Here is a 27,629-nt window from a genome sequence, read left to right on the forward strand (position 1 = left end):
CAACAACATATGAATGTAAGTTCATAAACTGTGAAAAGAAATGCAACAAAGCAATATTCAGTGTTGACAGCTAGATTTTTTTGTGGACTTTTTTCCATAAATATTAATGTTAAAGATTTCTTTTTTTGTGAAGAAATGTTTAGAATAAGTTCATGAATCCAGATGGATCTCTATTACAATCCCCAAAGAGGGCACTTTAAGTTGATGATTACGTCTGTGTACAAATCTTTATTTATATTTGCATCTCTTGATCATTTTTCAAAAAGTTTTTAGTTATTTTTATATCTTTTTTTCCAAGTAGTTCAAGAAAGACCCCTACAAATGAGCAATATTTTGCACTGTTATGCAATTTAATAAATCAGAAACTGATGACATAGTGCTGTATTTTACTTCTTTATCTCTTTTTTTCAACCAAAAATACCTTGCTCTGAGAAGGGGGTACTTGAATTAAAGAACATTTTCACAGGGGCTCATCACTGAAAAAAGGTTGAGAACCAATGGCTGAGTTGACTCTCTGTTCACCGTCCCTACGCATACGAACGTTGTTACACTCTGTATATCAACCCCGTTACAATTATAACACAGCAAGGTGTTTTGATTGATTGATTGAAACTTTTATTAGTAGATTGCACAGTTCAGTACATACTCCGTACAATTGATCACTAACTGGTAACACCCGAATACGTTTTTCAACTTGTTTAAGTCAGGGTCCACGTTAATCAATTCATGGTACAAACATATTTGCTGATAGTATATATACTATCAGCATAATACAATCATCACTCAGGTTAATCATCACAGTATATACATTGAATTAATTACATTACTTACAATCCAGGGGGTGGGATGAGGAGCTGGTTGATATCAGTACTTCAGTCATCAACAATTGCATCAACAGAAAAATGGACATTGAAACAGTGTAGGTCTTACTTAGTAGGATATGTACAGCGAGCAGAGAACATAGTGAGTTCAAATAGCATAAGAACAAGTATATACATTAGAAATACATTTGATTATTTACATTAGGTTATTTAGAATCCGGGTGATGGGTTTCAATTTGCGTATTTTTCTTACGCGCAAAGTTTGACATGTTCTGTGAAGGGCTTTATGAATAAAGATGAAACGGCGTGCCACACTCTTTTTGGTTGTTAGACGTAGAGAGTGTTTTAACGTAGAGTTCTAATTGTTTTTTAAAGGCACAAAAAAACAGGTCGGGTATTGAGAAAGTTTAATTTGTGAATATAAAACTCAGCCAATAGTATAATGATCCTTTTCAAGTTTTTTTTTTTCATACAGTGTAAATCCAAATAGCACATCTTTAAAACAAAGTGCAAATTTGTCATGCATATTGTCCTGAACAGGTAGTAAACAGTCTCTGGGTGCATGTTACATAAGGTGCAGGTAACATCAATGTCCTTCTTGTATCTAACCATCACAATGACGATGAATGATATTAAAAGAAATATCTTTGACTTTGTTGGTATGTAAATACCTGTTAGTTAAATTTACCATGAATTGATTAACGAGGACTCCGAGTTAAAACATTTAAATAATTTATTGGGGTGTTACCATTTTGTGATCAATTGTATGGAATATGTACTGTACTGTGCAATCTACTAAATCTGCAATCTAAGAGTTTCAATCAATCAATCAACGGAAGAGACCACGCTTTGATGTCATTCACAACATTATTCCAGAGTGCAATTACATAGGAGACAGACACACAATCCATCCATCCAACAATTTCCTACCGCCAATCAATTTGGAATAAGTTGCGGATTTTTTGTTATTTTTCTGATCACAACAAAGTTTCCCCACAGGAGTGTCAAGTGGATCATTTACAATTTTTTACAGCAGAAAGAGGAGATGTGGAAGTTTGAAAGAGCAATAGGAATCCTATCAATGATGTAGTTACACAAAAACTAAAAATTTAGGCCTCCAAGGTTGGAAAATATATGATGAGAAATGAAGTTCCAAATTGAGGTAGGGTCTTTCAAATAGTGTCTTAGGTATGCCACACTCTGTCCTATATCACCTCCCAGTATTGCGCACTCACCGGAAATGATGTTGTGTCACAAAATTTCGACACGTGACTTCTTCCCAGAAGTGAAAAGCAGTGGTGGTCAACCAAGCAGCTTGTGACCTATATCAGTGCCAAAGAGGTTTGAATCTTTCTGCAAAAAAATGTAATTATGCAATGTAATAAATCCTTATACTTTATCACAAAAAACTTGTGGAGTGATATCAAGGATTATAAGTCAGTCGCGTTCTCAGACATATCTTCAGGGAGGACTTCAGGAAGCACCAGTCCAGCCACGCTTCACTCTTCATCAAAGGCACAGCAGTGGAGATGGTTAGCAGCACCAAGTTCCTGGGGGTGCAGATAACTGACAATATGACCTGGTCCCTACACACCGGAGCTTTTGTAAAAAGATCTCAGCAGCGCATGCACTTTTTGCGTTGGATGAAAAAAGCACAGCTTCCTCCCCCCATTCTTACCACAATCTACAGAGGCACTGTAGAGAGCCTACTGACCAACTGCATCTCTGTCTGGACTGGAGTATGCAGTGCCTCAGACTGGAAGTCTCTGCAGAGAGTGGTGAGGATGGCGGAAAAGATCATCAGGACTCCTCTTCCTCCTATCCAGGAGATGGCAAAAAGCCGCTGCCTGACCAGGGTTCAGAGAATCTGCAGAGACTCCTCCCACAACCACCAAAGACTGTTTTCACTGCTGGACTCTAGATAAAGGTTCCACAACCTCAGTAGCAGAACCTCCAGGTTCTGTCACAGCTTTTTCCCTCAGGCTATAAGACTCTTGAAAGCATCATAATAATCCCCTTTATTCCCCCCCAAAATTGATTAACTCGCTGGAATATAAAGACAATATAACATACGTCCATAAACGTGGTTGCATATGCATAAGTGGAATATATTTTTCTGTACTGTAATTATTAATTTATATCTGCACCTTGTTGCTCTTTTATTCTGCACTTCGAGCTAATGCAACAAAATTGTGTTCTTATCTGTACTGTAAAGTTCAAATTTGAATGACAATGAAAAAGGAAGTTTAATATTGAACTATTATACTACAGACGCCATTAGACACGACAAAACAGATGGAAACTTGAAAAAGAATGGAGGTCTACAACTTCTTTTATGTGTGGCTGGGTCAAGGAAATTGGTATCAAGACTTTCGGCGGGTAAAAACGAATCGCTTTTGCTCGGGTAGGATTGAAACAGAGTTTTCTTGACCACCACGTGTATTGATCGGGCGGGACGTCAGTCGGATGTGACTTCAGTAACATCTCAGCACTATGTCCAGTGAACTTTTTCCAAAAGTAGTTTGAAGTATTAGCAAGCGGTTCGGTTCCCAGCCAGGACATAAACATTGAACAAAATCATAATAAATAACCAAATAAAAGTTGTTTTTTCCATTCTGTTGATTTCGTTATTTTGCATAAAATGTAATCCTACTTTGAATTCCTACAATGAATTGATTAACATAGACCACGACTTAAACAAGTTGAAAAACTTATTGGGATGTTACCATTTAGTGGTCAATTGTACGGAATATGTACAATTGCACATATGTGCAATCTACTGATAGTAAATTAGTGAAGTGAATTATATTTATATAGCGCTTTTCTCGAGTGACTCAAATCGCTTTTACATGGTGAAACCCAATATCTAAGTTATATTTAAACCAGTGTGGGTAGCACTGGGAGCAGGTGGGTAAAGTGTCTTGCCCAAAGACACAACGGTAGTGACTAGGATGGTGGAAATGGGGATCGAACCTGGAACCCTCAAGTTTCTGGCACGGGCACTCTACCAACCGAGCTATACCGCCCCAATATAAAAGTAATAAAAGTCTCAATCCATCCATCCATTCCCTACCGCTTATCAACCAATCCATTCCTCATTCATATGACTTTTCATTTTCATATTACATAGGCTCCAGCGCGGGACAAGCAGTAAAAAATGGTTGGATATGACCAAAATATGCAGACTCCAGCAAACCACGCCCATTGTACGCAAACCAGTTGTGCCCCACCCCCCACACACACTTCTAAAAAACAAATGGAGTCCCTGAACACAACCTAGGTCTAAAGTTCAAAATAGCTCCATCTCACTGCTGCTCAAAAACGCTTCGATCACCAATCAAGAAGAGGGGATATCTTATTAAAAAATGGCGCATTGGACTGCACTAAAGAAAGATGTAAGATTGGGACTTTATGTGGTATGGTTATGTCTTAGACTAAGTAGTAAAGCGATAGCTGTCAAATTGTCATATGCATTATACAGCAATCAGACTGTATAATGCATGTTCCTTGACTGCACTTAAATTTAGAATATATTTATACTATTCATATATTATATATATATAATATATGTTATGTATTATTATTTATTATTATTGTCTATTATGAGCGAACTGTGGTGCTGAATTTCCCCCAGGGATCAATAAAGTACTTTCTATTCTATTCTATATCATCCTACATCTTTGTTTTGAATGAATGACGTCTATTTTTTAGTTCATTCATGTCAAATGGCTAAACAGAGGGAGGGATATGTTTTGTCAAAGGGGGGGCTGTTCGCCGCTGTTCAGTGTATTACTCCGCCGCTCATGATGGCGGTCAGCGTATGAGCTTGCGGTTTGTGTCAACACAGGAGCTGGAGAAGCAGTATTCACCCAGCTGCTGGTCGCACAGAATGGCGGCGGACGACGTGATCAAGGCCCACATCAAGGCTTTAAAAGAAGGTTCGGCCCATTTCACACTTTTACTCTGAGACACATGTACACACACCCTCCGTAGGGCGACTATGGGTGTACAGTTTTTGCCTTTCACGTTAAATGACTGCGGGGTGTTAGCCAATGACTTTGGTTGGGGGGCGGGACTTTCGGGGAGAGATAGGGAGGTAACGTTATTGATAGGAAGTAAGGCGTTGTAGTCCATCCATCCATTTACTACCGCTCGACCGGGGGTGCATTCGGGCGGAAGGCGGCGTATACCCTGGACAAGTCTCCACCTCATCGCAGGGCCAGGCGTTGTAGTTTTGCCGCCAATGTTCCCTCTAATTTTTCATGTCTGTGAGCTAATGCAAAAACTCCTTGAGCATTCAGTGGAGCACATGTGAGCAACATCAGACGTGCACATTGAGGCCACACATGTAGCACACCTGTCCCAAACCTGACTAAATAACGAGTTCAATTTCTTATTATTCTAATCAAATGACAGCAGTCACTTCCATGTGATCATTTTCTAATGTAAGTGTTTTGGCCCATTTACAATGACAAGAACAACAAATATTGTTTTTTAATGAGCTGTGTATTATATTGTATGTCTGGGTGGGGGTCCTGCTTTGGAAATAATGTGTACCCCTTTCAGATATGGCATTTAGTTCCCATTAAAACCTTCACATGTTGCACAATGAGATGTAAGCACTGGATCATGTGAACATTGCTGAAACTTTCCATTCGTAAAATATATATTTTTTCATCATTGTCACCGACGTCCCACTGGGTGTGAGTTTTCCTTGCCCGTAGTGGTTTGTGTTGTGGTTTGTGCAGCCCTTTGAGACATTAGTGATTTAGGGCTATATAAGTAAACATTGATTGATTGATTGATTAGTATTACTTTAATATAATAACAGCATTTCATGATTAATATTTCTAAATTAAGATTCTTAATAAATGACAGTAGAATGAGCTCAGTGCCATATGTGCATGTGTTGGCACAAGTGAGAAACAGCGATCGCGGCTGCTGTTGATATGACAGATGGCAAAGTTGGTTTTGGTCTGCTTTGTACGGCACAAAATTAGAGAATGGATTAGAGCAGTGTTTCCCAAAGTGGGCGGTGGAAAGATATGGGGGGTCGGTGAGGAAGAAGGGGGCCGTAGGGGGGCGGCAGTCCGAAGTCAAAGTCAGAAGTTCGAACGTTTGTTTGACGATTTGTACACAACACGTGCAGCAGGACGAGTCAGTGGACGACGCATCAGGGTCCGGTTACCACACGCCGCTCTGGCCCAGTCAGATCCGACAGCATAGACTACAAAAGCAAAAGCTCAGGTTTGTAATTTCAAGCTTGTAATGTTCAGAATTTTATCTTATAATATCATCTTGAGTTCAAGTCAACATGAAATTGGGGACTCGCCAGAACGTTTGTGAGACAATGAAGGTTACTGGTGGAATGTTTTTTTACCATTCTATATTGCTGAAACAGTTAAAACTGCTAAAAAATAAATTGGTTTACTAAATTGGGTTTTATTTGTGAAATACACATTTGTGTTTAACCTTTCTCTTTTCAAATTGCAGCATACCAAATATCAAGAAAGAGGTGTTTGTTTCCATATGTGTCTGTGGGGGGGGGGCGCTAGGAATTCACTGGGGAGCCAAGGGGGCGCCAGCCTGCAAAAGTTTGGGAACCATTGGATTAGAGAATGGATTATACTTGTATAGCGCTTTTCTACCTTCAAGGTACTCAAAGCGCTTTGAGACTATTTCCACATTCACCCATTCACACAAACACACACATCGCCCTAACCACGGCCCATCAGGAGCAAGGGTGAAGTGTCTTGCTCAAGGACACAACGGACGTGACTAAGATGGCAGAAACTGGGGGATCAAAACCGGAACCCTCAAGTTGCTGGGATATGGCCACTCTACCACCCGAGCCCCACCGCCCCCCCAGTGCCCGGGCCTTTTTTGAATGACTTACAGCAAAAACACGAGTCAAAGATCCTCCCTTTGAGAGTTGTTTTTTATGGATTAACACCAAAAACGCTAATCAAAGATCCTCTATAAATAACAGGAGTGTTCTGTTGTTATGATGGACCTACTGCAAAAGAAACAACACTAAATTCTCTGTAGGAAAGGAATTCTACTAATTTTAGGAAGTAGTGGCAAACAACACTTGTAAAAGATCCTCTATAAATGACAGGAGTGTTCTGTTGTGTTTCCGATTCTGTTTTGATGGACCTACTCAAATGACCAGCTTTGCTAGATCGAAATTGTTTAGCAATGTTTTTGGTCATGTGTTATAAGGAGTGTTGCTTAATAAAGTGATCGATGGAATTCATGTCCTCCTCAAAGCATTTCGACAGACGTTACAATAATTGAACAGTGATAACGAAAACTGTTGTCTCTGTTGTGGCCTCTTGTCGTCAGTTACTTTGAAAATCGCTTTATTTTTTTTTTTATTGGATTTTGTGCGCGGTATAGATTTGCCGTGGGCAGAGGACTCGTGAGCAGTACGCAATTGCACAGGCGCGCACCTTAGAGAGAACGTTGATTGCCGGTAAAAGAGGGCGACACATTGGAGTTGTTGTGTGGTTGAATTGCATCCATCTATCCATCCATTTTCTGCCGCTTATTCCCTTTGGAGTGGCAGGGGGCGCTGGTGCCTATCTCAGCTACAATCGGGTGGAAGGCGGCGTACACCCCGGACAAGTCGCAACCTCATCGCAGGGCCGGTTGAATTAGCATCTTGTACAATAAAGACAAGACAAACAAAGAAATCGTATGAGCCTAGTTTCCTGGGATTATTAAAATACATGTACCGTATTTCCTTGAATTGCCGCCGGGGCGCTAATTAATTTAAAGGCCTACTGAAACCCACTACTACCGACCAGTCTGATAGTTTATGTATCAATGATGAAATATTAACATTGCAACACAAGCCAATACGGCCTTTTTAGTTTACTAAATTGCAATTTTAAATTTCCTGCAAGTTTCTCGTTAAAAACGTCGCAGAATGATGACGCGTATGCGTGACGTCACGGACTGTCAGGAAATATTAGCGCTGCACCAAACATGGCTAAAACTTCTCTCTGTTCATGGCGTAATTACACAGTATTTTGGACATGTGTGTTGCTGAATCTTTTGCAATTTGTTCATTTAATAATGGAGACTATAAAGAACAATGCTGTTGGTGGAAAGCGGTGGATTGCATCTGTCTTTAGCACCGAGACACAGCCGGCGTTTCTTTGTTTGTTGTGAAGCTTTAAAACAGAGCGGTCAAGCGAACATGTTTTCTCTACGTCAACCAGCATGTTTTTGGATGGGGAAATTTCGATATATATCTTACCGGAGAAATCATTGGATTATTCGACGTCCTGCAGCAGCTGTTTAAAAGGCAACTGTGAGCTTGGCTCCTCGGCTTCTCTCTAAGACACTGCGTGTTCACCGCAGCCATCCGACCTCGAAGTATGTCTTTATAATCTCACTAAAACACTATTAAAACAATATGCAGATAAGGGATCTTCCAGAATTATCCTAGTAAATGTGTCTAACTACATCTGAAACGCTCACACTGCCCCCGCCCGGAGCTATCGCTTTTTTTAATTATTTTTTTCATTTTTTCTAGTCCTTCACTATCAATATCCTAATTCACAAATCTTTATCCTCGCTCAAATTAATGGGGAAATTGTCGCTTTCTCGGTCCGAATTGCTCTTACTGCTGGTGGCTCCCATTAAAAACAATGTGAATATGTGTGGAGCCCTGCAACTCGTGAGGTCACGCGAACATACTTCGGGTACAGGCAGGGCTTTTCTATTAGCGACCAAAAGTTGGGAACTTTATCGTCGATGTTCTCTACTAAATCCTTTCAGCAAAAATATGGCAATATCGCGAAATGATCAAGTATGACACATAGAATGGACCTGCTATTCCCGTTTAAATAAGAAAATCTCATTTCAGTAGGCCTTTAAAACCTTCTCACTGCTGCGCTTACCAAAGGCATGCGGTAAAAGTAAGCATGCGCTAATTATTTTGAAACCTCTTCTCACTCCGGCACTTACCAAAGGTATGTAGTAAAATTTGAGTGTGATGTAAGCTTGGACCTTAAATCCCACTGAATAGCTCTTAATCTTCTTCTCTTTATGCGATTTCAAATTACCGGTATTGAAATCAGCCTCCTCCATTTTGAAAATGATGACAGGGGAAGTGTCCCTTGTGACGTCACGAGTTTGACCAGGCGGTAATACTAAGCATGCAAAAATTATTTTGGGAAGCGAGTTTGACCCGGCAGTAATTCAAGGCAGGCGCATACTATATGCCCCGCGGCAATTCAAGGAAATACGGTATTCATGTAAAAAATAATACTAGCGATAACTGAAATCTTATTTAAATTAACTGTACTTTTGTTGGGAAATTCTTAAATGGACCTCGGACGGTTCACTATCAAAACTTGTCAAACAAATGTTTTTAATTTGAGTAATTCAGTACTCAAAGTTACATAGAACATAAACTCAAACATATTTGCGTGAATGCTGCAAAGCATTCGCACATACAGTCGTGGTCAAAAGTTTACATACACATGTAAAGAACATAATGTCATGGCTGTCCTGAGTTTCCAATACTTTCTACAACTCTTATTTTTTTCTGATAGTGATTGGAGCACATACTTGTTGGTCACAAAAAACATTCATGAAGTTTGGTTCTTTTATGAATTTATTATGAGTCTATTGAAAATGTGAGCAAATCTGCTGGGTCAAAAGTATACATACTGCAATGTTAATATTTGGTTACATGTCCCTGATCACAGAACTTTCCTCCATAAGGTCTTATATTTGTCCATGAATGATTGATTGAAACTTTTGTTAGTAGATTGTACGGTTAAAAATGTCATAAATTTTACTTTTTGAAACCGATACCGATATAACATTTTAAAGCATTTATCGGACGATAATATCGGCAGTCTGATATTATCACCCATCTCTGCTTTGGAGCCCCTGCTTCGAATTGATTGAATATTTTATTAGTAGATTGCACAGTACAGTACATATTCTGTACAACTGACCACTAAATGGTAACACCCCAATACGTTTTCAACTAGTTTAAGTCGGGGTCCACGTTAATCAATTCATTGTAGATGAAATTGATGTCAGATGAAACAAAAATTAAGCTGTTTGGCCAAAATTGCCAGCAATATGTTTGGAGGAGAAAATGTGAGGCCTTTAATCCCAGGAACACCACACCTACTGTCAAGCATGGTGGTGGTAGTATTATGCTCTGGGCCTGTTTTGCTGCCAAATGAACTGGTGCTTTACGGAGAGTAAATGGGACAATGAAAAAGGAGGATTACCTCCAAATTCTTCAGGACAACCTAAAATCATCAGCCCGGAGGTTAGGTCTTGGGCGAGAAAAGGTGAGGCCTTTTAATCCTAGGGACACCATCCCTGCCCTCAAGCATGGTGGTGGTAGTACTAGGCTCTGGGCCTGTTTTGCTGCCAATGGAACTGATGCTTTTCAGACAGTAAATGGGACAATGAAAAAGGAGGATTACCTCCAAATTTTTCAGGACAACCTAAAATCATCAACCCAGAGTTTGGGTCTTGGGTGCTGTTGGGTGTTCCAACAGGACAATAACCTCAAACACAAACACACTTCAGAAGTGGTAAAGGAATGGCTAAATCAGGCTAGAATTAAGGTTTTAGAAAGACCTTTCCACAGTCCTGACTTAAACGTGTGGACAATGCTAGAGAAACAAGTCCATGTGAGAAAACCAACACATTAAGCTGAACTGCACTAATTTTGTCAAGAGGAGTGGTCAAATATTTAACCAGAAACTTGTGGATGGCTCCCAAAAGTACCTTATTGCAGTGAAACTTGGCAGGGGACATGTAACGAGGCGGTATTGCTCGGTTGGTAGAGCGGCCGTGCCAACAACTTGACGGTTGCAGGTTTGATCCCCGCTTCAGCCATCCTAGTCACTGCCGTTGTGTCCTTGGGCAAGACACTTTATCCACCTGCTCCCAGTGCCACCCACACTGGTTTAAATGTAAAAATTAGATCATGGGTTTCACTATGTAAAGCGTTCTGAGTCACCAGAGAAGAAGCGCTATATAAATATAATTCACTTCATTTCACTTAACCAAATATGACATTACTGTATGTATACTTTTGACCCAGCGTATTTGGTCACATTTTCAGTAGACCCATAATAAATTCATAAAAGAACCAAACTTCATGAATGTTGTTTGTAACCAACAAGTTATGTGCGCCAATCACTCAATCACAAAAACAAAGAGTTGTAGAAATATTTGGAATTTTAAGACAGCCATGACATTATGTTCTTTACACGTGAATGTAAACTTTTGACCATGACTGAATGGTTTTCTACACCAAAATTCATCAATTTATTCTTCTTCTTCTTCTCCAGATTTTGGCGCGCTCTACCTTCCACATTTTCAACTGATTCAAACCGTTCCAACTTCAAACTGTTCAGCCTATACGGGCGTATTATTACTTGACAAATTTAAAAAAACACAGATTTCCCAGAATTCCAGGTTTTCCAGGATATTTTTCCCATTCAATATGAATTGGCCATTTTTCAACCAATTCAAAGCATTCCACCATAGCACTATATATGTATATTTATATATATATATATATATATATATATATATATGTATATATATATATATATATATATATATATATGTGGGAAAAAATCGATTCGAATACGAATCGAATCGTTTACGTTGTGCGATTCAGATTCTCATTTTTCAAAAATCTTTTTTTTTTTTCAATTTTTTAAATTATTATTATTATTTTTTTTAATCAATCCAACAAACCACTACACAGCAATACCATAACAATGCAATCCAATTCCAAAACCAAACCTGACCCAGCAACACTCAGAGCTGCAATAAACAGAGCAATTGAGGAGACAAAAACACGACACAGAACAAACCAAAAGTAATGAAACAAAAATGAATATTATCAACAACAGTATCATAATTAATTATAATTTCAGCATAGCAGTGATTAAAAATCCCTCACTGACATTATCATTAGACATTTATAAAAAATAAAAAAAAAGAATTGTGTCACAGTGGCTTACACTTGCATCACATCTCATAAGCTTGACAACACACTGTGACCAATGTTTTCACAAAGATAAAATAAGTCATTTTTGGTTCGTTTAATAGTTAAAACAAATTCACATTATTGCAATCAGTTGATAAAACATTGTACTTTACAATTATAAAAGCTTTTTAAAAAAAAAATTTACTACTCTGCTAGCATGTCAGCAGACTGGGGTAGATCCTGCTGAAATCCTATGTATTGAATGAATACAGAATCGTTTTGAATCGGAAAAATATCGTTTTTGAATCGAGAATCGAATCGAAAAAATCGATATATTATCGAATCGTGACCCTAAGAATCGATATTGAATCGAATCGTGGGACCCCCAAAGATTCGCAGCCCTAATATATATATATATATATATATATATATATATATATATATATATATATATATATATATATACTGTATGTATATGTGTGTGCATAAAAATAAATAAACCACTGCCACAGCAGACGTTTTGTTTGTAAAATATAGCATCTTCATCTTTTGTCTGACTGTACTCATGTTTAGAGAATAGCTCAAATTGAGCTTCCCTACTTGAAAGACCAGCTGCCGCCACTGAAAATTGGCCTGTTACATTGTACAAAAACAATTGTACAGCAACAATTGAAAAACAGAGAAAAGTGATCTAAGAAAAAAACATACATGTTAATAACAGTTATTAATATAATTTTTTTTTAAATGTACACCAATTTTTTTTTCTGTTTTAAAGAATATATATTAATTCTCTCACTGTCACATTATTAACGGTATCTACTCGGCATCCAATGCACCGGTGACCCCTCCTTCCAAGGTTTCTCATTGTATCCCATTGGTTTGAGTTTTTTCTTGCCCTAATGTGGGATCTGAGCCGAGGATGCCGTTGTGGATTGTGCAGCCCTTTGAGACATTTGTAATTAAGGGCGATGTAGGTAAACTTTGATTCATTGATTATTGCTGACTATGCAAATTATACGATGTCCTATCGACCACGGCCCTGGCCACACCCTCTTTGCCACAAGTATATCGGCAAGCTGGGGGAAACCCTGATGTTATGGTGTATTTATTTCTCTTAATCTGTTTTTTAAATATCAATATTTGCCTTCTGACTGGTGTGTTAAAACCGCAGGTGTATGATTTAAGTTAAAAAGAAAAAAATCCCAAGAGATTCTTCTAACCTCTAATGTTGTATGTTTTTGCATGTAGGTACGGAGCGAGCGCGTGGTCTGGCACAAACTCTACTCAATGTTCCCTATGGAGACGGTGATGGCGAGAGACTGGATGCATATATTCCCACCACCGACTCTCTTGGTGTGTACACTTTACAAAGATGATAATGTTTAGTTTTAATTGGCACTTTCAGTATTGACACTTTGACCTTTCCTTGTTGCTAAAATGTGTTCGTAAACTCATAAATCTCAGCAGCTGAAACCACAATAATAAACATTTTAAAATAAATACCCCACTGACAGTATATCTAGTATACAAAACCCAAAATCAGTGAAGTTGGCATGTTGTGTAAATGGTAAATAAAAACAGAATACAATGAGTTGCAAATCCTTTTCAACCTATATTCAATTGAATAGACTCCAAAGACAAGATATTTAATGTTCAAACTGAAACACTTTATTTTTTTGCAAATATTAGCTCAATTGTAATTGGATGCCTGCAAAATGTTTCAAAAAAGCTCGCACAATTGGCAAAAAAGACTGAGAAAGTTGAGGGATGCTCATCAAACACATATTTGGAACATCTCACAGGTGAACATGCTAATTGGGAACAGGTGGGTGCCATGATTGGGTATAAAAGCAGCTTCCATGAAATTGTCATTCACAAACAAGGGTGGGGCGAGGGTCACCACTTTGAACAAATGCGCGAGCAAATCGTCCAACATTTTAAGAACAACATTTCTCAACAAGCTATTGCAAGGAATATAGAAATTTCACCATCTACGGTCCTTAATATCATCAAAAGGTTCAAAGTATCAGGAGAAATCACTGTACGTAAGCGATGATATTACGGACCTTCAATCCCTCAAGCGGTACTGCATCAAAAACCGACAGTGTGTAAAGGACATCACCACACGGGCTCAGGAACAATTCAGAAAACCACTGTCAGTAACTACAGTTTGTCGCTAAATCTGTAAGTGCAAGTTAAAACTACTATGCAAAGCGAAAGCCATTTATCAACAACAACCAAAAACGCCGCCGGCTTCGCTGAGCCGAGCTCATCTAAGATGGACTGATGCAAAGTGGAAAAGTGTTCTGTGGTCTGACGAGTCCACATTTCAAATTGTTTTTGGAAACTCTTGACGTGTCCTCCGGACCAACAGGAAGAGAGGCATCTGGATTGTTATAGGCGCAAAGTTCAAAAGCCAGCATCTGTGATGGTATGAGGGTGTATTAGTGCCCAAGGCATGGGTAACTTACACATCTGTTAAGATACAATTAATGCTTAAAGGTACATACAGGTTTTGGAGCAACATATGTTGCCATCCAGTCAACGTTATCATTTCAGCAAGACAATGTCAAACCACGTGTTACAACAGCGTGGCTTCATAATAAAGAGGGGGGGTACTAGACTGGCCTGCCTGTATTCCAAACTTGTCTCCCATTGAAAATGTGTGGCGCATCATGAAGCGTAAAATACCACAACGGAGACCCCGGACTGTTGAATAACTTAAGCTGTACATCAAGCAAGAATGGGAAAGAATTTCACCTGAAAAGCTTTAAAAATTGGTCTCCTCAGTTCCCAAACGTTTACTGAGTGTTGTTAAAAGGAAAGGACATGTAACACAGTGGTAAAAATGCCCCTGTGCCAACTTTTTTGTTGCTGCCATTAAATTCTAAGTTTATGATTCTTTGCACAAAAAAAACAAGTTTCTCAGTTTGAACATTAAATATCTTGTCTTTGCACTCAATGCAATTGAATATAAATTGAAAAGGATTTGCAAATCATTGTATTCTGTTTTATTTACCGTTTACACGTGCCAACTTCACTGGTTTTGGGTTTTGTATGTTGATGTTCTCTGACCAATTGCAACACAGTAGGACTAGGGTCATTTATTAAAAGAAACTTACTCCAGTACCCCCACTGGGATCAAATTAGGGTTGGGTAATTAGTTATATTATGGCATTGGGGCAGATGTAAACAGAAGTGTAAATGATACCCATCCCTTGATTCAATATCATTTTAAAACCAGACCCCTTTAAAGCTGTTATACAACGCTTAACAGTTTTCATTTCAACATTTCTGAAAAGAAGTAGGAAGAAGCAGAGCTGATTAAATCCCACACCTTCTCCACATTAATCCTCGGAGAAATATTGATATACGTTTATCAGAACTTTTATTAATTTCATACCAAATTAAAGGGGAAGAAGTTTACCCAACATGTAAATATACAGTACAATCTGTGATAAAGCCCAATTTTTGAGGGTAATTGCCCCTACGCTCTTATATAGATGGTTTATGGCTGATCGTTGTGATCGCGCCCTCTTCCAAGTTTAAAGTTTCAGGATACGTACTGTGAAAAAGAACAACGCTACAACGCAATGGTGGTGTTTGGAGTGATTTATTTTCTTGCTCTGATCTTTAAAATGCACAGTGGCCATGTCTATTCCTTTCATACACAAATATTTTTATTCGCCCAGTTCAGATGTGTCTTACAAAGTTCAACCTATTATTAACAAGTATAGAAAACTACTAAGGGTAACATAAGATAGCCGGTAAGTTTTCGTTTTATATTTTATGGCCTAATAACTTTGATCAAGTTGCAAACAGCCTCTTTTTAGGCAAATGGAGCATGGTTTACCAACCATATTGTGGAAACGGTTCCATTACCATTCAAACTGTGAAAAGACAAAATCTGCATTTTAACCCACACTGGTATGACAATTTTTTTTTATTTTCTCATCATATGTTCCAAATAGTGTAAAATAATTTCTGTAGTTTTTTCATAATTCTTTTTAATCCACACTGGTATCATAGTTATTTTGACTTTTCTCAGCACGTCCCAAATAGTGTAAAATAATTTGTGTAATTTTTGGATAACGCTGCAAACAAAAAAAACAAAAGTGAAAAAAAAATGAAGCAAATACTGTGCATTAAAAGCATTAATATCAATCATGTATTAACATAGATTAATCACACAATTTTTTTTTTTGACTGTAAATTTTTTTTTTTCCCTTAACTTCGGGTGTTTTCCTAAAAGGGTTGTTAACAGTCAGTGATCAGGTCAATGCATACATCAGTACAAAGATGAATGAGGAGACACTGACTTGTGTATTTGCTTGCAAATTTTACTTCAAAATACACCCTGACTGGACCTGAGACAGTTGTGTGCCGTCAGGACCAGCAAGGCCTTCTCTGCTGTCTTAGCATAACCAGAAATTGAGATCATAATTATAGATAAAGTAATTTTTTATTTACTTTCCCTAAATATCTAAAAGTATTCATATTCTCTTCGTCACATTATGTTCTTTCCAGTGCTGTTGTTTTTAGGTTAGAGTTTGTATCCAATCAGAATTCAGCTAGCTTATGTTGCCATGCTGTACCAAATCTACCCGGGGTCTTCAGTCAACAATGCGGATGTATGTGCACTGTAAGTGAAGGGACACATACAGTTGATAAACAATTGCCATAGCCAATCAGATCACGAGTTGTTGTCAGTAAGGCCTTCTAGTTGGCCTCACGCTGTGATTGGATACTCACTTGGGAGTCCCAAGTGAGTATCCAATCACAAGTTGCGAAAACTGGAAGGGGCACCAGAGCCATAGAAAGCCACAGGAAACTCACCGATACTTACAAAGAAGGAGAGCAAAATGTTGATTAGGTGGCAGATATATATTTGCAAGGCCATTTTCAAGAAGGATACTTAAGAGAAACTACATCTTGTGAGACGAGGTCGGTCGACACCGGTTTGCCCGCCACTTTTACACGAATCAAACGACTTTGAGCGGTACACCTGGCTAATATGGCGTTGAATGGTTGCTACAAATTGTGAGTTCAAATATTTAATTTCTTTATTTTTGTATGTTTAATTTGTTTCATCCATCCATCCATCCTCTACCGCTTATTCCCTTTTGGGTCGCAGGGGGAGCTGGTGCCTATCTCAGATACAATCGGGCGGAAGGCGATGTACACCCTGGACTAGTCGCCACATCATTTCATACAATTATTTAAAATTTGTCAGTACCACATAAGGGTAAAGCGGATCATGATATCGACAGGCGGATCGGTGCGGCATCTTCAGTAATGCGGACGCTGTACCCATCCGTTGTGGTGAAGAAGGAGCTGAGCCGGAAGGCAAAGCTCTCAATTTACCGGTCCATCTACGTTCCCATCCTCACCTATGGTCATGAGTTTTGGGTCATGACCGAAAGGACAAGTTCACGGGTACAAGCGGCCGAAATGAGCTTCCTCTGCCGGGTAGCGGGGCTCTCCCTTAGAGATAGGGTGAGAAGCTCTGCCATCCGGGAGGAGCTCACAGCAAAGCCGCTGTTCCTCCACATCGAGAGGAGCCAGATGAGGTGGTTCGGGCATCTGGTCAGGATGCCACCCGAGCGCCTCACTCTGGAGGTGTTTCGGGCACGTCCGACCGGTAGGAGGCCACGGGGAAGACCAAGGACACGTTGGGAAGACTATGTCCCCCGGCTGGCCTGGGAACACCTCGGGATCCACCGGGAGGAGCTGGACGAAGTGGCTGGGGAAAGGGAAGTCTGGGCTTCCCTGCTTAGGCTGCTGCCCCCGCAACCCGACCTCGGATTAGCGGAAGAAGATGGATGGATGGATGGAGTACCACGTATGATATGTTTTAATAACCACGTATGATATGTTTTAATAACTGGTATTTTGAATGTTAAATGTGCCGAAAAATAGACACTTTTGTACACTGTTGAGGGGTTTCAATGGCCAGTAGTGTGCAAGTGTGTTTCTGTATAGTATCTCCAGCAGTAACATAAATTACGGTATTTTGATAGGTGAAGTCGGACTAAGTAGGATATCACTGAAGGCCTAAGTGAGAAACGCACGGCCCGCCACTGACTTTAGATAATAACATTTGAGCAAATAAATGACGTGCAACTGTAAAACATTTTTAAAAAATCTTCTTTTATGACATCCTACGATACAATTGCATTTGTCCTCAGATCTTGAGATCTTTTTTTTAGTTCAGATTATGTAATAACCTGGGATTAATCCAAATTCAAAAGTGTGATTGATTTTATTAGAAAAATCATTTGACAGAACTACATACATACACTTTGTATTGGATTATTGGTATTGTGCAAGTGTATCTAATGAATGTATTTCAGACATGCCCCTCGTGGTCTACCTTCATGGAGGCTACTGGCAGTTTCTTAGGTATGTTGTTTTGCAACATTGCTTTTCATGCGCTGTTATTCAAAATGTTCTTTGTGCTTGCACAGCAAAGAGGAGTCGGGATTCATGGCCGTGCCGCTCGTGGATAAAGGGGTGGTGGTGGTTGCAGTCGGCTATGACGTTGCCCCCAAAGGTAGTAGCGTTGATCCCTGACATTGTCGTCTAGGAGAAATGCAGGATTGTGTATGAAGATGTGTTCTTTAGGTAATATGGATCTGATGGTCTCCCAAGTGCGCAAAAGCATTGTGTCCGTCGTCCAACAGTATTCTCACATCAGGTACTGCTCGTACTTACAACCTGCACATTACTTAAAACCGTGTGACACTGTTTGACGATATGCTTCTTAGTGGTCTGTACCTGTGTGGCCACTCTGCCGGCGCTCACCTGGCTGCAATGGTGCTCTCCACCGACTGGTCGCAGTATAGCGTCACGCCTCAAATTAAAGGTGAGCAGCTTGTTGGACCAGATGCAAAATGAGAAAATCCTCAACAGCCTATTTGGTGTTCTTTAGGGGCTTTTCTTGTCAGTGGTATCTACGACCTCTTGCCCATCCTGTCGACCTACATCAACGAGCCTTTGAAGATGACAGAGTGAGTACTGGTGAAACCAGCAGTTAAATTAGTTAGCCACATGGGCCCCTTGTGGTCTGGTGTGGTGTTAAAACAATTGTGAGTAGTACAAAACCCAAAACTAGTGAAGTTTGCACTTCACAAAACAAACAATGATTCGTAAATCCTTTTCAACTTATATTCAATTGAATAGACTGCAAAGACAAGATATTTAATGTTCGAACTGGAAAACTTTTTTTTTGTGTGTAAATAATTGGAATTTAATTGCAGCAACACAATGGCAGCCATGCTTCTGTCAGTCTACCACAGGGCAGCTGTGGCTACAAATGTAGCTTACCAACATAAAGTGAATGTGGAGTGAATTAATAATAGTGTAACACGCTAGAGAAAAAGTACTATGTGAATCTAATCTATTATTATGATTTATTATTATTCTGAACATGATATAGAGTAGGGCCAGTGCAAATACAAAACCCAAAACCAGTGAAGTTTGCGCGTTGTGTAAAAGGTAAATAAAAACAGAATACAATGATTTGTAAATTATTTTCAACTTATATTCAATTGAATGGACTGCAAAGACAAGATATTTAATTAGAACTGAGAAACTTAATTTTGTTTTGCAAATAATCATTAACTTAAAATTTAATGGCAGCAACACATTGCAAAAAAGTTGGCACAGGAGCATTATACCACTGTGTTACATGGCCTTTCCTTTTAACAACACTCAGTGAACATTTGGGAACTTGGGAGACCAGGTTTTGAAGCATTTCAGGTTGAATTATTTCCCCTTCTTGCTTGATGTACAGCTTAAGTTGTTCAACAATCCCGGGTCTCTGTTTCTGGTATTTTACGATTCTTAATGTGCAACACATTTTCAATGGTTAGTAGACAGGTCTGGAATAATGGCAGGCCAGTCTAGTACCCGCACTCTTTTACTTTAAAGCCACGCTGTTGTAACACGTGGCTTGGCATTGTCTTGCGTCCATGATAACTTTACTTGGATGGAAACATATGTTGCTCCAAAACCTGTATGTACCTTTCAGCATTAATGGTGCCTTCACAGATGTGTAAGTTACCCATGCCTTGGGCACTAATACACCCCCATACCATCACAGATGCTGGCTTTTGTCTGTATGGTTCCTTTCCTCTTTGGTCCGGAGGACACCACGTCCACAGTTTTCAGAAACAATTTGAAATGTGGACTCGTCAGACCACAGAACACTTTTCCACTTTGCATCAGTTCATCTTAGATGAGCTCAGGCCCAGCAAAGCCGGCAGCGTTTCGGGGTATTGTTGATAAAGGGCTTTGGTTTTGCATAGTAGAGTTTTAACTTGCACTTACAGATATAGCGACAAATTGTAGTTCTTTTGAACTTTGCGCTTATAACAATCCAGATGGTTCTTTTCCTCTTTGGTACGGAGGACAGGACGTCTACAGTTTCCAGGAACAATTTGAAATGTGGATTCATCAGACCGAAGAACAATTCCACTTTGCATCAGTCCATCTTAGATGAGCTCAGGCCCAGCGAAGCCGGCAACGTTTCTGGGTGTTGTTACTAAATGGCTTTGGCTTTGCATAGTAGAGATTTACCTCGCACTTACAGATGTAGCGACCAACTGTAGTTACTGACAGTGGTTTTCTGAAGTGTTCCTGAGCCCATGTGGTGATATCCTTTACACACTGATGTCGCCTGAGGGATCGAAGCTTCGTAATATCATCGCTTACCTGCAGTGATTTATCCAGATTCTTTAAACCTTTTGATGATATTACGGACCGTAGATGGTGAAATCCCTAAATTCCTTGCAATAGCTCGTTGAGAAATTTTGTTCTTAAACTGTTGGACAATTTGCTCACGTATTTGTTCACAAAGTGGTGACCCTAGCCCCATCCTTGTTTGTGAATGACTGAGCATTTCATGGAAGCTGCTTTTATACCCAATCATGGCACCCTCCTGTTCACCTGTTGGATGTTCCAAATAAGTGTTTAATGAGGATTCCTCAACTTTCTCAGTCTTTTTTGCCATTTGTGCCGGCTTTTTTGAAACATGTTGCAGACATCAAATTCCAAATGAGCAAATATTTGCAAAAAATAAAGTTTTCCAGTTTGAACATTAAGTATCTTGTCTTTGCAGTCCATTCAATTGAATATAAGTTTTAAATTATTTGCAAATCATTGTATTCTGTTTTTATTTACCATTTACACAATGTGCCAACTTCACTGGTTTTGGGTTTTGTATATTGGTGGTCAGAATACACTCTGACCTTAGCACTGGCAGATCAAGCGACCTTCCAAAGTACCAAGATGCATTTCTCTGTCGTATACTACCTGTAGAGCTGTGTCATGTATATCGTAGTACAATAGAGCTCTCTGTTGTTCATATCATCATTTTAACATCCGGGCTGTGGCTAATGTAATTGCAGCAACACTGCTACTTTTTGCGGGAGCTCTTTTACATCACTAGATGCATATTAGTCAGCAATGTAGCAGAGAAAGGAAGCACAAAGCAAGCTAAACCAACGCAAGTCAAAAGTGCAATTGGTGGAAAGCGGAACTCATTTGTTAGGATAAAAAACTCAGACATCGAACGTACTGTAATCTGAAAAATTTGCCACCGAGTCTTTGCTACCGACTTGAACGCGTCCATTCTTTTCAATCACTTGAAAACACAGCATGAAGAACACTTTGAGCTGCAGTAATGCATATATAAAAAAATGTTTTAGGTATACTAAAACCATATATGTATTATTAGGCGGCATGGCGTGCTGGGTAGAGCAGCCGTGCCAGAAACTTGAGGGTTGCAGGTTCGCTCCCCGCCTCTTGCCATCCAAATCACTGCCACTGTGTCCCTGGGCAGGACACTTCACCTTTGCCCTTAGTGCCGCTCACACTAGTGAATAAATGATGAATGATGGGTGGTGGTCGAAGGGGCCGTAGGCCCAAACTGGCAGCCGCGCTTCCGTCAGTCTACCCGCGGGCAGCTGTGGCTACACATGTAGCTTACCACCACCAGGTGTGAATGAATGATGGGTTCTCACTTCTCTGTGAAGCGCATTGAGTGTCTAGAAAAGTGCTATATAAATATTATCCATTATTATTATTATTCATAGTATAACTTTTTTCATATAAATATTCTGAGTGCATTCATATAATTTCCCCATTGTGGGGTGAATATGTCTTATATATTTTTCAATAGTTGCTGTTTTTTGTAAAAAGGGTACAGGCTAAAATATTTTCTGCCTTTCATGAATGTCACAATTTAGTTTGCCAAAAATGTCTTTTGGATAAGAGATGAAAAAACTAATTTGAGGTGTTTTGTTGATATCCTCCACAATAAAGTCACTGTAAAACTAAGCACACTAAGGAAAGTACATACACAAAGTGCACATATATGTACTAATCACATTAAATTTATAATTTAGTGTGGAATTAACTGTCCTGACTTCAATCCCGGGCTCGGGATCTTTTTGTGTGGAGTTTGCATGTTCTCCCCGTGCCTGCGTGGGTTCAGTCCGGGTAGTCCGGCTTCCTCCCACTTCCAAAGACATGCACCTGGGGATAGGTTGATTGGCAACACTAAATTGGCCCTAGTGTGTGAATGTGAGTGTGAATGTTGTCTGTCTATCTGTGTTGGCCCTGTGACTGGGTGGCGACTTGTCCAGGGGTGTACACCGCCTTCTGCCCGATTGCAGCTGAGATAGGCTCCAGCAACCCCCGCGACCCCAAAAGGGACAAGCGGTAAAAAATGGATGGATGGATGAAAAAGAAATACAATAATGCAGGATGAAGGTTGACACTAATGCTGCTAGACTAAAGCTAACTATGAAAGACAAGTTTATTGACAGACTAATCGAAATTAGCAGGGCCTGTGGCATGGCACATTTAGACAATTATTCACAGTCACATTCATATCTATAGACTATTTACGGTCTCCAGTGAACCTAACATGCATAATTATGCAATTTGGGAGGAAGCCACATTACCTGGAGAATGCACACTCAACATGCACAGGAGAACATGCACACTCCACACACACAGATGGCCAAACGGAGGTTCGAAGACATACACGTTGTGAAGTTAGACGTTACTGTCTGTAGAAATGTGAAAAGAATTGGGGTAGTTTTCACAGGCTAAAACTAGAAATGCATTTTTGGAGGGGGCGTGGCCTGCAGACCTGCAGCAAAGCGGGGTGTGCCAGGACCGGCTTCGAGATCAACGACAGGTGCGTAGATGGCCCACCTGGGTATCTATTCACTTGTCGCTGATCTCGAAGCTGGTCCTGGCACACCCCGCTACGTTGCAGGTCCGCAGGCCACACCCCCCTCCACAGCATTGTTTAACCTAAATTACCTTTCCCTTTCACTCTCTCTCCTTACTTTTGCCGGGTGCCAACTTTGTTCAGGTGCGCAGCCAGATGAGCGCGGCTGACATGTGATTCAGATGCACATTTTTTAAATATTTTTTTTTGTTTCAAAATAAAGCAGAGAGAAATATTTTTTATAATATTTGAGATGTTTCACAAACGTATTATGGAAAACAGTGTATTAGTAATAGACTATATACAGTATATTGACAATACATACAATAAATATTACTTGAATTAGTTTTCATGTCAAAATAAAATGTTTTAAAAAAAAACTAAACTAAAGAGAAGATGTGGCGGAATTTATTTTGCCTTTGCGGTGCGCCACAATCGATTACACGTAGGGGAAACCATGCTGACGTATAATAATATTTATTGTTTTTAATTGCCTTTTCCTTTTTATGTATAAAATGTATTTCCTGAATAAAAGTACAAAATATGGGTGAAATTGGCATTCAATTCTCATGTAAATAGAATTTTATGAAAATACTATTTTGATTCGGTTTTTGACAAAAAATGTTTACCAAATGTTTTAGTACGGCCAAACATTGCTTTCAACAAACTAGTCTGTGGAATGGAGTCCCTTAACAAAAAATCCCACACATTGGTGACTCAGTTGTGCCTTTTTTTTTTTATTGCGCATAATTGCAATGTGGCGTATGCCAGCATTTTTAATAAAGATAGTGAGAAACACTGTTGAATTTGGGAAATAACTCCAATCAAAGTACAAAGGCAGTGTGTGCTTGGCTTCCCCCCCACCCTTGACCCCCCAAATGTCATTCTGAGCCAACAATACTTTTTATTTAAGGTAAAAGTGATGATGAAATGGCCTTGTGGTTAGAGTGTCCGCCCTGAGATAGGTCGTGAGTTCAAACCCCGGCTGAGTCATACCAAAGACTATAAAAATGGGACCCATTACCTCCTTGCTTGGTACTCAGCATCAAGGTTTGGAATTGGGGGTTAAATCAGCAAAATGATTCCCGATCGTGGCCACCGCCGCTGCTCGCTGCTCACTGCTCCCCTCACCTCCCAGGGGGTGGAACATGGGGATGGGTCCAATGCAGAGAATAATTTCACCACACCTAGTGTGTGTGTGTGTGTGTGTGTGTGAGAGTGACTATCAGTGGTACTTTAACTTTAAAATGTTCATTTATCATTTGTATGTATTTCACATTGTTTTGTGTTCAAAACTGTAATTGTTTTTAAAATGTTTTGTGTTCACATTTTTGGGTGTCTGGAATGGATTTATTGGATTTATTGTATTTCTTATTGGAAAAATGTATTTTGTTTTTGGAAGGGATTACAAACCACAATAGAATAATCACTGTGTAAAAATCCTAAGCATATCACAAGACGTTTTTACCTACATTTCCTATCTAGAACCACATTATTGTAATACAAAAAATGTGGTAATGCATGAAGGAAATGTGGTATTTTTTAAGATATTTTCCAATTATTCCATTTTCTTAAACGGCATTTGTGTCTTGCCAAAAAGACCTAATTAAGCCTCCATGTTCGTGGAGTAGGTTTATTTATTAAACAAAAGGTAACTTTTATTAGAATAATGGAAAGAGAAATAAAGTCCTTGATACAAGCACATAATTGGTGATTCAAACTTAAAGGGGCCCTATTATGCAAAACCAACTTTTCCTACCTATTGGTACTTTTTCTGTGAATTTGGGATCTGCAGAAGTCCCGAAAATTTTAAACAAACCAAGGACAGAAGAGAAGGATGACGAGACGATCAGTAAGCGACTTGAAAATGATCTGTAAAACATAATCAATGCAAATTTTGGACCCAAAAAAACACCATTACATGTTATGTAGACCACAAGGAAGTGTTTTAAATGTAGAAAAAAACATAATATGACCCCTTAAAGGCAACGGACTTTTTATTTGGGAAAATGCCTCATTATTCTTGTGTATAGTGTTCCTGATTTCCCACAATTTCTCCTATAAATATAATTTATTGTTCAGATCATTTACTTCTAGTTGTGAAGTGCGGCAGCTGGGATCTCACCCTGACAAATGTGTCTGGGCAATAATAATTGTGTTTGTTTTACTTGTACTCTTTGGCAGGGAGGTAGCCATAAGAAACAGTCCCAACAAGTTGATCCATCTGCTCAAGCTCTCCTCCTCCGGCTGCCAAATCGTTGTGGCCGTTGCTGAAAACGACTCGCCCGAGTTTCGCAAGCAGTCAGAAGATTATTACAAAGTCAGTGGTTTATAAGGTTGTGTTTTACATAATGACGGAGAGGGGCAAATATTTTTTTCATAAGTTATCAATAATTACCATTTGTACCTTTTTGCCTTATTCATTGTACAGCAAACATATTACTTGGACCGTTGAATTACTTCTGTCTGTGTAAGAGATTTTTTATTGTCCTTTTTTTTTTTTTTTTTACAGATGTTGAAGGAAACGGGACTGAATGTGACCATGGAGGATGTTCCTAACACGGATCACTTCAATATCATAGAGCAACTGGTCGATGGGGAGTATCACTTAGTAAAGGTACACAATTCATCTTCAGTTTAAACTCTCAATTCTTTTTCCTTGTAAAAACACTACAAATACTGTATTACCGTATTTTTCAGACCAAAGAGCACGCTGGATTATAAGGCGCACTGCCGACAAATGGTCTATTTTCGATCTTTTTTCATATATGAGGCGCACCAAATTATAGGGAGCGTTAAAGGAGTCATTTTCTTATTATTTTTTTTCTAAATGTAAAACGCTTCCTTGTGGTCTACATCAGTGGTCCCCAACCACCGGTCCGTGACGTAACTGCTACCGGGCCGCAGGGAAACATTAGATAATTCATAAATGACTGCATTTTCTCCAACTTAACTTTTGCCTGTCCCACTGGTTCTTAACCTGGGTTCGATCGAACCGTAGGTGTTTGGTGAGTTGGCCTCAGGGGTTCGGCAGAGCCTCCACCGCGGAGGTCAAGACACACCCGACTCATCATGTAAATAAAAACTTCTCCCTATCGGCGTATAATGGATACCCCCATAAGTAACAAAAAATAATTTTTTTCATGAGCTGTGTACCGTATTTTCCGCATTATAAATTGCTCCGGATTATAAATTGCACCGGCCGAAAATGCATAATAAAGAAGGAAAAAAAACATATATACGTCACACTGGAGTATAAGTCGCATTTTTGGGGGAAATTTATTTTTGATAAAATCCAACACCAAGAATAGAAATTTGAAAGGCAATTTAAAATAAATAAAGAATAGTAAACAACAGGCTGAATAAGTGTACGTTATATGAGGCATAAATAACCAACTGAGAAGGTGCCTGGTATATTAATGTAACATTATGGTAAGAGTCATTCAAATAACTATAACATATAGAACATGCTATACGTTTACCAAACAATCTGTCACTCCTAATCCATAAATCCCATGAAATCTTCTTCCTCGATGTCGCTTCTAAACAACTCTGCCAACTCTAAAAGTATGCGCCGCTTCCTCTTGTCGTTTTCTGCTGCATATTTCACTACGTCCAGCTTGTAATCTGCAGTACATGATTTCCTTTTCGGTGCCATTTTTTTCAGCCCTTCTCAGTTTTTATAAGTTACTGCCAACATTGAAATGATCCCTTTTAATAGCTACGGCAGTAGCATATAGCATATAGCAGTTAGTATCCCATGACCCACAATGCACTTCTGCCATGACCCTCCCCCGCCAAATTCTTATTGGTTGACATGTGTGTGACTATTGCTGATATTTTCTTCGTCTCTTCCGCGAATGAGACAAATGATATTATTTGATATTTTAGGGTAATGTGTTAATAATTTTACACATAAGTCGCTCCGGAGCAGGGACGTGCACATGATTATAGAGGAGCAGGGGCTCAAAGTCAGAAAAGGGCATTTTTTGGTCCTTTACACAATATGGAAATTAATGTAAAATTAAATTTGCTAATAGGAAGCTAACTACTTAGCTGTGTGTCCTTTGTAGGTAAAAGTGATTGCCATTTCTTTTGTGTCAACAAATTATTGTCATGAGTTAATTCACATTATCATAGGCTTGGAAGATATGCAAAGCAACAAAACACTGGTTTATTATTAGACTATTTATTGTTAAAGATAAGCACTTTAATATTGAACATTGAACAGTGCAAAATGAACTTAGAAAAAAAATACAAAAATAAATACCCAAATGGAAAAAACTTCAATGTGAAAATCTGTCCTTCTTCCCTTAACTTGATGAGAACACCAAGTTGTAACTTATGGTCTTTCTAACTTAATGCTCCGGCTAAACAACTGAAACGCAATACAGGGCCAAAAATATGGACCAGAAGCCAGTAGAGGGCTGTAGGATGGAGGCCACCCATACCCAAATATGCTCTTCAATGTAAATTCAGGGCTTCCATGAAATGCTGTGAAATCAGTGCACAATCAGTAGCCAAACCTTCTGGGGGCCTTAAAGCAGCAACCTACGTCATTTTCAATGGCGAG

The 27,629-nt window shown here is 39.2% G+C and overlaps 1 protein-coding gene across 3 annotated transcripts in view; it reads left to right on the forward strand.

Moving 5' to 3' along the window:
* Window positions 1-27,629, forward strand: part of afmid (arylformamidase) — a 50,024-nt gene that overhangs the window by 15,492 nt on the left and 6,903 nt on the right. For 2 of the 3 annotated variants that reach the window (XM_061880899.1, XM_061880898.1), the window contains exons 2-10: window positions 4,669-4,759; window positions 13,060-13,164; window positions 18,165-18,213; window positions 18,279-18,364; window positions 18,436-18,508; window positions 18,579-18,676; window positions 18,743-18,821; window positions 25,241-25,376; window positions 25,569-25,673. In XM_061880899.1, coding sequence (XP_061736883.1) covers window positions 4,669-4,759; window positions 13,060-13,164; window positions 18,165-18,213; window positions 18,279-18,364; window positions 18,436-18,508; window positions 18,579-18,676; window positions 18,743-18,821; window positions 25,241-25,376; window positions 25,569-25,673 — 822 coding nt within the window. Of the gene's footprint in view, window positions 1-4,076; window positions 4,217-4,668; window positions 4,760-13,059; window positions 13,165-18,164; window positions 18,214-18,278; window positions 18,365-18,435; window positions 18,509-18,578; window positions 18,677-18,742; window positions 18,822-25,240; window positions 25,377-25,568; window positions 25,674-27,629 lie in introns of those variants that run through there. The other variant, XM_061880900.1, reaches the window with a different exon arrangement.

The sequence above is a fragment of the Nerophis ophidion genome, linkage group LG20 (assembly GCF_033978795.1).
Source record: "Nerophis ophidion isolate RoL-2023_Sa linkage group LG20, RoL_Noph_v1.0, whole genome shotgun sequence".
NCBI lineage: Eukaryota > Metazoa > Chordata > Actinopteri > Syngnathiformes > Syngnathidae > Nerophis > Nerophis ophidion.